Source organism: Gobius niger (genome assembly GCF_951799975.1).
Source record: "Gobius niger genome assembly, contig: SCAFFOLD_32, whole genome shotgun sequence".
NCBI classification, from domain to species: Eukaryota; Metazoa; Chordata; class Actinopteri; order Gobiiformes; family Gobiidae; genus Gobius; species Gobius niger.
This window is the reverse complement of record NW_027639254.1, coordinates 443721-455188: the sequence shown is the minus strand read 5'-3', so window position 1 is coordinate 455188 and position 11468 is coordinate 443721. Positions and strand designations below refer to the sequence as shown.

Sequence of the window (11468 nt, the reverse complement as noted above, 5' to 3'; positions counted from 1 at the left end):
TAACAGCGTGTCTTTTATTGGTTTTCTTTAAACACTTTATTAGATGTATGTCCGCCCTGCGTGTTCCGCTTCAAACCTCGCACTTTTGTTCCTTTTCAGAAGCTACAGACGAGTTTTTAAAAGTTAAATCTCTCCGTTCCTCAAACCCGCCGCCATCTTGCCCCCTCCTCCTCTGTCACTCATTAACTGACAGCTCTTTCGGCCAATGAAAAGTTACAATCCCCCGCTCGCCCCTTCCGCTTCCCGCCAATCACGCTCTGGCTGTATACTTCCCCAGCCAATCACGGCGCAGGGGCGGGGCGCTGGTCCAGAAGCGGGAACTGTCGAGGAGGACGCACAAAATGGCGTCTGCGTAGAGCGGAGTGTCAATAACATTCGCTTACACAAAAATAAAGCGTTTTCTCGGACTTTTCGCGGCACTGCGGGGTTTTAGCGCTTCAGAAATGTGAGCCTTCAGTACAAGAGGTAACGTAACTGTGCGTAGGTGGTGTAAATAGTGCTTTTACCTTGTTTGCAGAGCAGTCCTGATGGGTTTTTAGAGTTTAGCGGCCTGTGTTTACTGCGTTAGCTTGGTGCTGTGTTTAGGTGAAAAGCCTTTACCTTTCAGACATGGCCCTGCATAACCTGGTGTTCGTGGTGGACGTGGATTATGGAGAAGAGACGAAGCACGAGCTGACGGAGAGGACCGGGGTGTTGAAGAGAGGGATCCTTCAGGTGCTGCTGCATCTGGGATACAGGTATAACGGGACTGTCACACCAACACGGGAGACTCTGGACACACAGGGCTGGACATGATCACTGACCAAACCCCCACCTTCAAAATCACAAATATAAAAGCGACAGGACTGGAGCTTTCAGCCTGTAGGCCAGTGTAACTCCTGATTTGAAAGCTGGAAAAAAAGTGACAAAAACTCAAGCAAAAAGTGACAAAAATTCAACAAAAAAGTGACAAAAATTCAACAAAAATGTGAAAAAAATCCAACAAAAAAATACAAAAATTCAACCATTAAATAACGAAAATTCGACAAAAATGTGACAAAAATCCAACATAAAAAAGGCAAAAATGAGACAAAAATGAGACAAAAATTAAACCAAAATGTGACAAAAATTCAACCAAAATGTGACAAAAATGAGACAAAAAAGTGACAAAAATTCAGCCAAAAAGTGACAAAAATTCAATAAAAAAAAGACAAAAATTCAATAAAAGAAAGACAAAAATTCAACCAAAAAATGATAAAAATTCAACCAAAATGTGACAAAAATTCAGCCAAAATGTGACAAAAAATCAACAAAAAATGACAAAAATTCAACAAAAAAATGACAAAAATTCAACCATTAAATAACGAAAATTCAACAAAAATGTGACAAAAATCCAACATAAAAAAGGCAAAAATGAGACAAAAATGAGACAAAAAATTCAGCCAAAATGTGACAAAAAATCAACAAAAAATGACAAAAATCCAACAAAAAAAAGACAAAAAAAATCAATAAAAAAAAGACAAAAATTAAACCAAAAAATGACAAAAATTCAGCCAAAAAAGTGAAAAAAAAATTCAACAAAAATGTGACACAAATTAGTTATTAACTAATAGGCTAGTGTAACGCCTGATTTGAAAGCTAAGACTTTGGCTAAACTCCAAACAGGACAAAATGTGTTCAGTTCAGGTGGGGGGTAAGAGGTTAAAAATCCTCCTGAGCCTCTGTGTCCGGATAGATTCTAAGTGTCACGATCATTTTTGTCGCCATTGCCAAAATTCAGACTTTTCTTTGGTGGAACATGAACCACGGTGTACGAATAAAGTAAATATCAACTTATTATGGTAAAGAGTGAACTAAGAAAATAGAAGGATTATTTCAAATATACATTTATTGACAAAACAAAGTGAACTGAGTGTGTGGGTTTATTATTGCATAAATATGAGGCGGTGCAGCAAATAAAGCGGTGTTAGTAATACAGCAGTTATTGTTTTATTTGTAGTTGGCTGGGGTTATAGAAAGAGAGTCTGGGCCGAATCAGACCCTGTTCTGTTGTTCTGATGCCCCTCACACTGACCCTGTTCAGTTGTTCTAACACCCCTCACACCTCTGACCCTGTTCTGTTGTTCTAACACCCCTCACACCTCTGACCCTGTTCTGTTGTTCTAACACCCCTCACACCTCTGACCCTGTTCTGTTGTTCTAACACCCCTCACACCTCTGACCCTGTTCTGTTGTTCTGACACCCCTCACACCTCTGACTCTGTTCTGTTGTTCTGATGCCCCTCACACCTCTGACCCTGTTCTGTTGTTCTGACACCCCTCACACCTCTGACTCTGTTCTGTTGTTCTAACACCCCTCACACCTCTGACCCTGTTCTGTTGTTCTGACGCCCCTCACACCTCTGACCCTGTTCTGTTGTTCTGATAGGGCTGCTCGATTATTGAAAAAATAATAATCACGATTATTTTTGTCATAATTGAAATCACGATTATTCAAACGATTATTTGTTGCCTTTAAAAAAAACATTAAAAAAAATGACAAAAATTCATTAAAAAAGTGACAAAAATCCATAAAAAAAGACAAAAATCCAGCAAAAAAGTGACAAAAATCCAGCAGAAAAAAAGACAAAAATCCATAAAAAAGTGACAAAAATCCATAAAAAAGACAAAAATCCATAAAAAAAGACAAAAATCCATAAAAAAAAGACAAAAATCCATAAAAAAAATGACAAAAATCCATAAAAAAATGACAAAAATTCAGCAAAAAAAAGACAAAAATCCATAAAAAAGTGACAAAAATCCATAAAAAAAAGACAAAAATCCAGCAAAAAAGTGACAAAAATCAAAAAATTAAAAATTTGAAAAAAAAACATTAATTTTTTTTTTAAACATAAAAAAAAAAAAAATGTGAATAAAAAAATTTATCATCGATTTTTTGCGATTATGCTAATTTTGTAATCGTTTACTGTTGTAATCGAAATCGTAATCAAATTTCGATTAATTGCACAGCCCTATGTTCTGATACCCCTCACCCCTCTGACCCTGTTCTGTTGTTCTGATGCCCCTCACACCTCTGACCCTGTTCTGTTGTTCTGACACCCCTCACACCTCTGACCCTGTTCTGTTGTTCTGATGCCCCTCACACCTCTGACCCTGTTCTGTTGTTCTGATGCCCCTCACACCTCTGACCCTGTTCTGTTGTTCTAACACCCCTCACACCTCTGACCCTGTTCTGTTGTTCTGATACCCCTCACACTGACCCTGTTCTGTTGTTCTGACACCCCTCACACCTCTGACCCTGTTCTGTTGTTCTGACACCCCTCACACCTCTGACTCTGTTCTGTTGTTCTAACACCCCTCACACCTCTGACCCTGTTCTGTTGTTCTGATGCCCCTCACACCTCTGACCCTGTTCTGTTGTTCTGACACCCCTCACACCTCTGACCCTGTTCTGTTGTTCTGATGCCCCTCACACCTCTGACCCTGTTCTGTTGTTCTAACACCCCTCACACCTCTGACCCTGTTCTGTTGTTCTAACACCCCTCACACCTCTGACCCTGTTCTGTTGTTCTGACACCCCTCACACCTCTGACCCTGTTCTGTTGTTCTAACACCCCTCACACCTCTGACCCTGTTCTGTTGTTCTGACACCCCTCACACCTCTGACCCTGTTCTGTTGTTCTGATGCCCCTCACACCTCTGACCCTGTTCTGTTGTTCTGACACCCCTCACACCTCTGACCCTGTTCTGTTGTTCTAACACCCCTCACACCTCTGACCCTGTTCTGTTGTTCTGATGCCCCTCACACCTCTGACCCTGTTCTGTTGTTCTGATGCCCCTCACGCCTCTGACCCTGTTCTGTTGTTCTAACACCCCTCACACCTCTGACCCTGTTCTGTTGTTCTGACACCCCTCACACCTCTGACCCTGTTCTGTTGTTCTGACACCCCTCACGCCTCTGACCCTGTTCTGTTGTTCTGACGCCCCTCACACCTCTGACCCTGTTCTGTTGTTCTAACACCCCTCACGCCTCTGACCCTGTTCTGTTGTTCTGATGCCCCTCACACCTCTGACCCTGTTCTGTTGTTCTGACGCCCCTCACACCTCTGACTCTGTTCTGTTGTTCTGATGCCCCTCACACCTCTGACCCTGTTCTGTTGTTCTGATGCCCCTCACACCTCTGACTCTGTTCTGTTGTTCTGATGCCCCTCACACCTCTGACCCTGTTCTGTTGTTCTGATGCCCCTCACACCTCTGACCCTGTTCTGTTGTTCTGACGCCCCTCACACCTCTGACTCTGTTCTGTTGTTCTAACACCCCTCACGCCTCTGACCCTGTTCTGTTGTTCTGATGCCCCTCACACCTCTGACCCTGTTCTGTTGTTCTGATGCCCCTCACACCTCTGACCCTGTTCTGTTGTTCTAACACCCCTCACACTGACCCTGTTCTGTTGTTCTAACACCCCTCACACTGACCCTGTTCTGTTGTTCTAACACCCCTCACACCTCTGACCCTGTTCTGTTGTTCTGACGCCCCTCACGCCTCTGACCCTGTTCTGTTGTTCTAACACCCCTCACACCTCTGACCCGTTGTTCCCGTGCGGCAGATATGGCTTCGACAAAGTGCGCTGGGGCTACAAGTTCTTCGGCTCGAGGTCCAGCCGCAGCTCCGGCCTCATCTCGCGAGGCTCGGACTTCAAAGAGCTGCGGCACAGAGCCCTGGAGGACTTCGAGATGGAGCTGGACCACAGGTTCTCCGCGGGGTCCGGGAGGAAGGCGCTGAGCAGCCCCGCCGCCTCCGTGCAGACCGCCCTGAAGGAGACGCTGCTGGACTTCCAGTGGGATCGACCGGACATCACGTCTCCCACCAAGCCCAGCCTCAGGGCGCGGAGAGCGGGCGGAGCCGGCCGCGGCGTGGGCGGAGCCGGCCGCGGCGTGGGCGGAGCCGGCCGCGGCGTGGGCGGAGCGGGTTGTGGCGCGGCCTCACACATCCAGGTGGGCCATATATTGAATACATTAATGTGTTCTCCTCTCAGATGGACGTGTGTGTTAATGTGTTCTCCTCTCAGATGGACATGTGTGTTAATGTGTTCTCCTCTCAGATGGACATGATGGACATGGACAAAATGTGACAAAAATGTGACAAAAATCCAACAAAAAAAAGAAAAAAATTCAACAAAAAAGTGACACAAATTCAGCCAAAAAGTGACAAAAATTCAACACAAAAATGACAAAAATTCAACCAAAATGGGACAAAAATTCAGCCAAAAAAGTGACAAAAATTCAACAAAAAAAAGAAAAAAATTCAACCAAAAAGTGACAAAAATTCAACCAAAAAAGTGACACAAATTCAACAAAAAAGTGACAAAAATTCAGCCAAAAAGTGACAAAAATTCAAAAAAAGGGACAAAAATTCAACAAAAAAGTAAAAAAAATTCAACAAAAAAATGACAAAAAATTCAACAAAAAAGTGACACAAATTCAGCCAAAAAGTGACAAAAAATCAGCCAAAAAGTGACAAAAATTCAACAAAAAAGTAAAAAAAAATTCAACAAAAAAATGACAAAAAATTCAACAAAAAAGTGACACAAATTCAGCCAAAAAAGTGAAAAAAAATTCAACAAAAATGTGACACAAATTAGTTATTAACTAGTAGGCTAGTGTAACGCCTGATTTGAAAGCTAAGACTTTGGCTAAACTCTGTGTCCGGATAGATTCTAAGTGTCACGATCATTTTTGTCTTCAGATGGACTCAGATGGACATGTGTGTTAATGTGTTCTCCTCTCAGATGGACATGTGTTAATGTGTTCTCCTCTCAGATGGACATGTGTTAATGTGTTCTCCTCTCAGATGGACATGTGTTAATGTGTTCTCCTCTCAGATGGACATGTGTTAATGTGTTCTCCTCTCAGATGGACATGTGTTAATGTGTTCTCCTCTCAGATGGACATGTGTTAATGTGTTCTCCTCTCAGATGGACATGTGTTAATGTGTTCTCCTCTCAGGTGGACATGTGTTAATGTGTTCTTCTCTCAGATGGACATGTGTGTTAATGTGTTCTCCTCTCAGATGGACATGTGTTAATGTGTTCTCCTCTCAGATGGACATGTGTTAATGTGTTCTCCTCTCAGATGGACATGTGTGTTAATGTGTTCTCCTCTCAGATGGACATGTGTGTTAATGTGTTCTCCTCTCAGATGGACATGTGTGTTAATGTGTTCTCCTCTCAGATGGACATGATGGACATGGACAAAATGTGACAAAAATTCAACAAAAAATGACAAAAATTCAACAAAAATGTGACAAAAATCCAACAAAAAAAAGAAAAAAATTCAACCAAAAAAAGAAAAAAATCCAACAAAAAAGTGACAAAAATTCAACCAAAAAGTGACACAAATTCAGCCAAAAAGTGACACAAATTCAACACAAAAATGACAAAAATTCAACCAAAATGGGACAAAAATTCAGCCAAAAAAGTGACAAAAATTCAACAAAAAAAAGAAAAAAATTCAACCAAAAAGTGACAAAAATTAAACCAAAAAATGACAAAAATTCAACCAAAAAAGTGACACAAATTCAACAAAAAAGTGACACAAATTCAACAAAAAAAAGACAAAAATGAGACAAAAATTCAGCCAAAAAGTGACAAAAATTCAACCAAAAAGTGACAAAAATTCAGCCAAAAAGTGACAAAAATTCAACAAAAAAGTGACAAAAATTCAGCCAAAAAGTGACAAAAATTCAACAAAAAAGTGACAAAAATTCAACAAAAAAGTGACAAAAATTCAACAAAAAAGTAAAAAAAATTCAACAAAAAAATGACAAAAAATTCAACAAAAAAGTGACACAAATTAGTTATTAGTTATTAACTAGTAGGCTAGTGTAACGCCTGATTTGAAAGCTAAGACTTTGGCTAAACTCTGTGTCCGGATAGATTCTAAGTGTCACGATCATTTTTGTCTTCAGATGGACTCAGATGGACATGTGTTAATGTGTTCTCCTCTCAGATGGACATGTGTTAATGTGTTCTCCTCTCAGATGGACATGTGTTAATGTGTTCTCCTCTCAGATGGACATGTGTTAATGTGTTCTCCTCTCAGATGGACATGTGTTAATGTGTTCTCCTCTCAGATGGACATGTGTTAATGTGTTCTCCTCTCAGATGGACCTGTGTTAATGTGTTCTCCTCTCAGATGGAGGACATGTGTTAATGTGTTCTCCTCTCAGATGGACCTGTGTTAATGTGTTCTCCTCTCAGATGGTGGACATGTGTTAATGTGTTCTCCTCTCAGATGGACATGTGTTAATGTGTTCTCCTCTCAGATGGAGGACATGTGTTAATGTGTTCTCCTCTCAGATGGAGGACATGTGTTAATGTGTTCTCCTCTCAGATGGACATGTGTTAATGTGTTCTCCTCTCAGATGGACATGATGGACATGGACAAAATGTGACAAAAATGTGACAAAAATCCAACAAAAAAAAGAAAAAAATTCAACCAAAAAGTGACAAAAATTCAACCAAAAAGTGACAAAAATCCAACAAAAAAGTGACACAAATTCAGCAAAAAAGTGACAAAAATTCAACAAAAAAGTGACAAAATTCAACAAAAAAGTGACACAAATTCAGCCAAAAAGTGACAAAAATTCAACACAAAAATGACAAAAATTCAACCAAAATGGGACAAAAATTCAGCCAAAAAAGTGACAAAAATTCAACAAAAAAAAGAAAAAAATTCAACAAAAAAGTGACAAAAATTCAACCAAAAAAGTGACACAAATTCAACAAAAAAGTGACAAAAATTCAGCCAAAAAGTGACAAAAATTCAACCAAAAAGTGACAAAAATTCAGCCAAAAAGTGACAAAAATTCAGCCAAAAAGTAACAAAAAATCAACCAAAAAGTGACAAAAATTCAGCCAAAAAGTGACAAAAATTCAACAAAAAAGTGACAAAAATTCAACAAAAAAGTAAAAAAAATTCAACAAAAAAATGACAAAAAATTCAACAAAAAAGTGACACAAATTCAGCCAAAAAAGTGAAAAAAAATTCAACAAAAATGTGACACAAATTAGTTATTAGTTATTAACTAGTAGGCTAGTGTAACGCCTGATTTGAAAGCTAAGACTTTGGCTAAACTCTGTGTCCGGATAGATTCTAAGTGTCACGATCATTTTTGTCTTCAGATGGACTCAGATGGACATGTGTTAATGTGTTCTTCTCTCAGATGGACATGTGTTAATGTGTTCTCCTCTCAGATGGACATGTGTTAATGTGTTCTCCTCTCAGATGGACATGTGTTAATGTGTTCTCCTCTCAGATGGACATGTGTTAATGTGTTCTCCTCTCAGATGGACATGTGTTAATGTGTTCTCCTCTCAGATGGACATGTGTGTTAATGTGTTCTCCTCTCAGATGGACATGTGTGTTAATGTGTTCTCCTCTCAGATGGACATGTGTGTTAATGTGTTCTCCTCTCAGATGGACATGTGTTAATGTGTTCTCCTCTCAGATGGACATGTGTGTTAATGTGTTCTTCTCTCAGATGGACATGTGTGTTAATGTGTTCTCCTCTCAGATGGACATGTGTTAATGTGTTCTCCTCTCAGATGGACATGTGTTAATGTGTTCTCCTCTCAGATGGACATGTGTTAATGTGTTCTCCTCTCAGATGGACATGTGTTAATGTGTTCTCCTCTCAGATGGACATGTGTTAATGTGTTCTCCTCTCAGATGGACATGTGTGTTAATGTGTTCTCCTCTCAGATGGACATGTGTGTTAATGTGTTCTCCTCTCAGATGGACATGTGTGTTAATGTGTTCTCCTCTCAGATGGACATGTGTTAATGTGTTCTCCTCTCAGATGGACATGTGTGTTAATGTGTTCTTCTCTCAGATGGACATGTGTGTTAATGTGTTCTCTTCTCAGATGGACATGTGTGTTAATGTGTTCTCCTCTCAGATGGACATGTGTGTTAATGTGTTCTCCTCTCAGATGGACATGTGTTAATGTGTTCTCCTCTCAGATGGACATGTGTGTTAATGTGTTCTCCTCTCAGATGGACATGTGTTAATGTGTTCTCCTCTCAGATGGACATGTGTGTTAATGTGTTCTCCTCTCAGATGGACATGTGTGTTAATGTGTTCTCCTCTCAGATGGACATGTGTTAATGTGTTCTCCTCTCAGATGGACATGTGTGTTAATGTGTTCTCCTCTCAGATGGACATGTGTGTTAATGTGTTCTCCTCTCAGATGGACATGTGTGTTAATGTGTTCTCCTCTCAGATGGACATGTGTTAATGTGTTCTCCTCTCAGATGGACATGTGTTAATGTGTTCTTCTCTCAGATGGACATGTGTTAATGTGTTCTCCTCTCAGATGGACATGTGTTAATGTGTTCTTCTCTCAGATGGACATGTGTTAATGTGTTCTCCTCTCAGATGGACATGTGTTAATGTGTTCTTCTCTCAGATGGACATGTGTGTTAATGTGTTCTCCTCTCAGATGGACATGTGTTAATGTGTTCTCCTCTCAGATGGACATGTGTTAATGTGTTCTTCTCTCAGATGGACATGTGTGTTAATGTGTTCTCCTCTCAGATGGACATGTGTTAATGTGTTCTCCTCTCAGATGGACATGATGGACATGGACATGGACAAAATGTGACAAAAAAGTGACAAAAATTCAGCCAAAAAGTGACAAAAATTCAACAAAAAAGTGACAAAAATCCAACAAAAAAGTGACACAAATTCAGCCAAAAAGTGACAAAAATTCAAAAAAAAAAAAAAAAAATTCAACCAAAAAGTGACAAAAATTAAACCAAAAAATGACAAAAATTCAACCAAAAAGTGACAAAAATTCAACAAAAAAGTGACAAAAATTCAACAAAAAAATGACAAAAATTCAGCCAAAAAGTGACAAAAATTCAACAAAAAAGTAAAAAAAATTCAACAAAAAAATGACAAAAAATTCAATAAAAAAAAGACAAAAATTAAACCAAAAAATGACAAAAATTCTGCCAAAAAATGACAAAAATTCAACAAAAATGTGACACAAATGAGTTATTAGTTATTAACTAGTAGGCTAGTGTAACGCCTGATTTGAAAGCTAAGACTTTGGCTAAACTCTGTGTCCGGATAGATTCTAAGTGTCACGATCATTTTTGTCTTCAGATGGACTCAGATGGTCATGTGTTAATGTGTTCTCCTCTCAGATGGACATGTGTTAATGTGTTCTCCTCTCAGATGGACATGTGTGTTAATGTGTTCTCCTCTCAGATGGACATGTGTTAATGTGTTCTCCTCTCAGATGGAGGACATGTGTTAATGTGTTCTCCTCTCAGATGGAGGACATGTGTTAATGTGTTCTCCTCTCAGATGGACATGTGTTAATGTGTTCTCCTCTCAGATGGAGGACATGTGTTAATGTGTTCTCCTCTCAGATGGAGGACATGTGTTAATGTGTTCTCCTCTCAGATGGAGGACATGTGTTAATGTGTTCTCCTCTCAGATGGACATGTGTTAATGTGTTCTCCTCTCAGATGGACATGTGTGTTAATGTGTTCTTCTCTCAGATGGACATGTGTTAATGTGTTCTCCTCTCAGATGGACATGTGTGTTAATGTGTTCTCCTCTCAGATGGACATGTGTTAATGTGTTCTCCTCTCAGATGGACATGTGTTAATGTGTTCTCCTCTCAGATGGACATGTGTTAATGTGTTCTCCTCTCAGATGGACATGTGTTAATGTGTTCTCCTCTCAGATGGACATGTGTTAATGTGTTCTCCTCTCAGATGGACATGTGTTAATGTGTTCTCCTCTCAGATGGAGGACATGTGTTAATGTGTTCTCCTCTCAGATGGACATGATGGACATGGACATGGACAAAATGTGACAAAAAGTGACAAAAATTCAACAAAAAATGACAAAAATTCAACAAAAATGTGACAAAAATCCAACAAAAAAAAGAAAAAAATTCAACCAAAAAGTGACAAAAATTCAACCAAAAAGTGACAAAAATCCAACAAAAAAGTGACAAAAATTCAACAAAAAAGTGACACAAATTCAGCCAAAAAGTGACAAAAATTCAGCCAAAAAAGTGACAAAAATTCAACAAAAAATGACAAAAATTCAACAAAAATGTGACAAAAATCCAACAAAAAAAAGAAAAAAATTCAACCAAAAAGTGACAAAAATTCAACCAAAAAGTGACAAAAATCCAACAAAAAAGTGACAAAAATTCAACAAAAAAGTGACACAAATTCAGCCAAAAAGTGACAAAAATTCAGCCAAAAAAGTGACAAAAATTCAACAAAAAAAAGAAAAAAATTCAACCAAAAAGTGACAAAAATTAAACCAAAAAAGTGACACAAATTCAACCAAAAAAGTGACACAAATTCAACAAAAAAAAGACAAAAATGAGACAAATTCAGCCAAAAAGTGACAAAAATTCAACCAAAAAGTGACAAAAATTCAGCCAAAAAGTGACAAAAA

General features: G+C 39.1%; 1 protein-coding gene across 1 annotated transcript in view; it reads left to right on the top strand.

Moving 5' to 3' along the window:
- The first annotated feature begins 336 nt into the window (after nucleotides 1–336).
- Nucleotides 337–11468, top strand: part of ticrr (TopBP1-interacting, checkpoint, and replication regulator) — a 75464-nt gene continuing 64332 nt past the window's right edge. The window contains exons 1-3 of the mRNA XM_079583156.1: nucleotides 337–465; nucleotides 608–737; nucleotides 4586–4973. Of these exons, the coding sequence (XP_079439282.1) occupies nucleotides 610–737; nucleotides 4586–4973 (516 nt within the window). The 5' untranslated portion in view covers nucleotides 337–465; nucleotides 608–609. The remainder of the gene's footprint in view (nucleotides 466–607; nucleotides 738–4585; nucleotides 4974–11468) is intronic.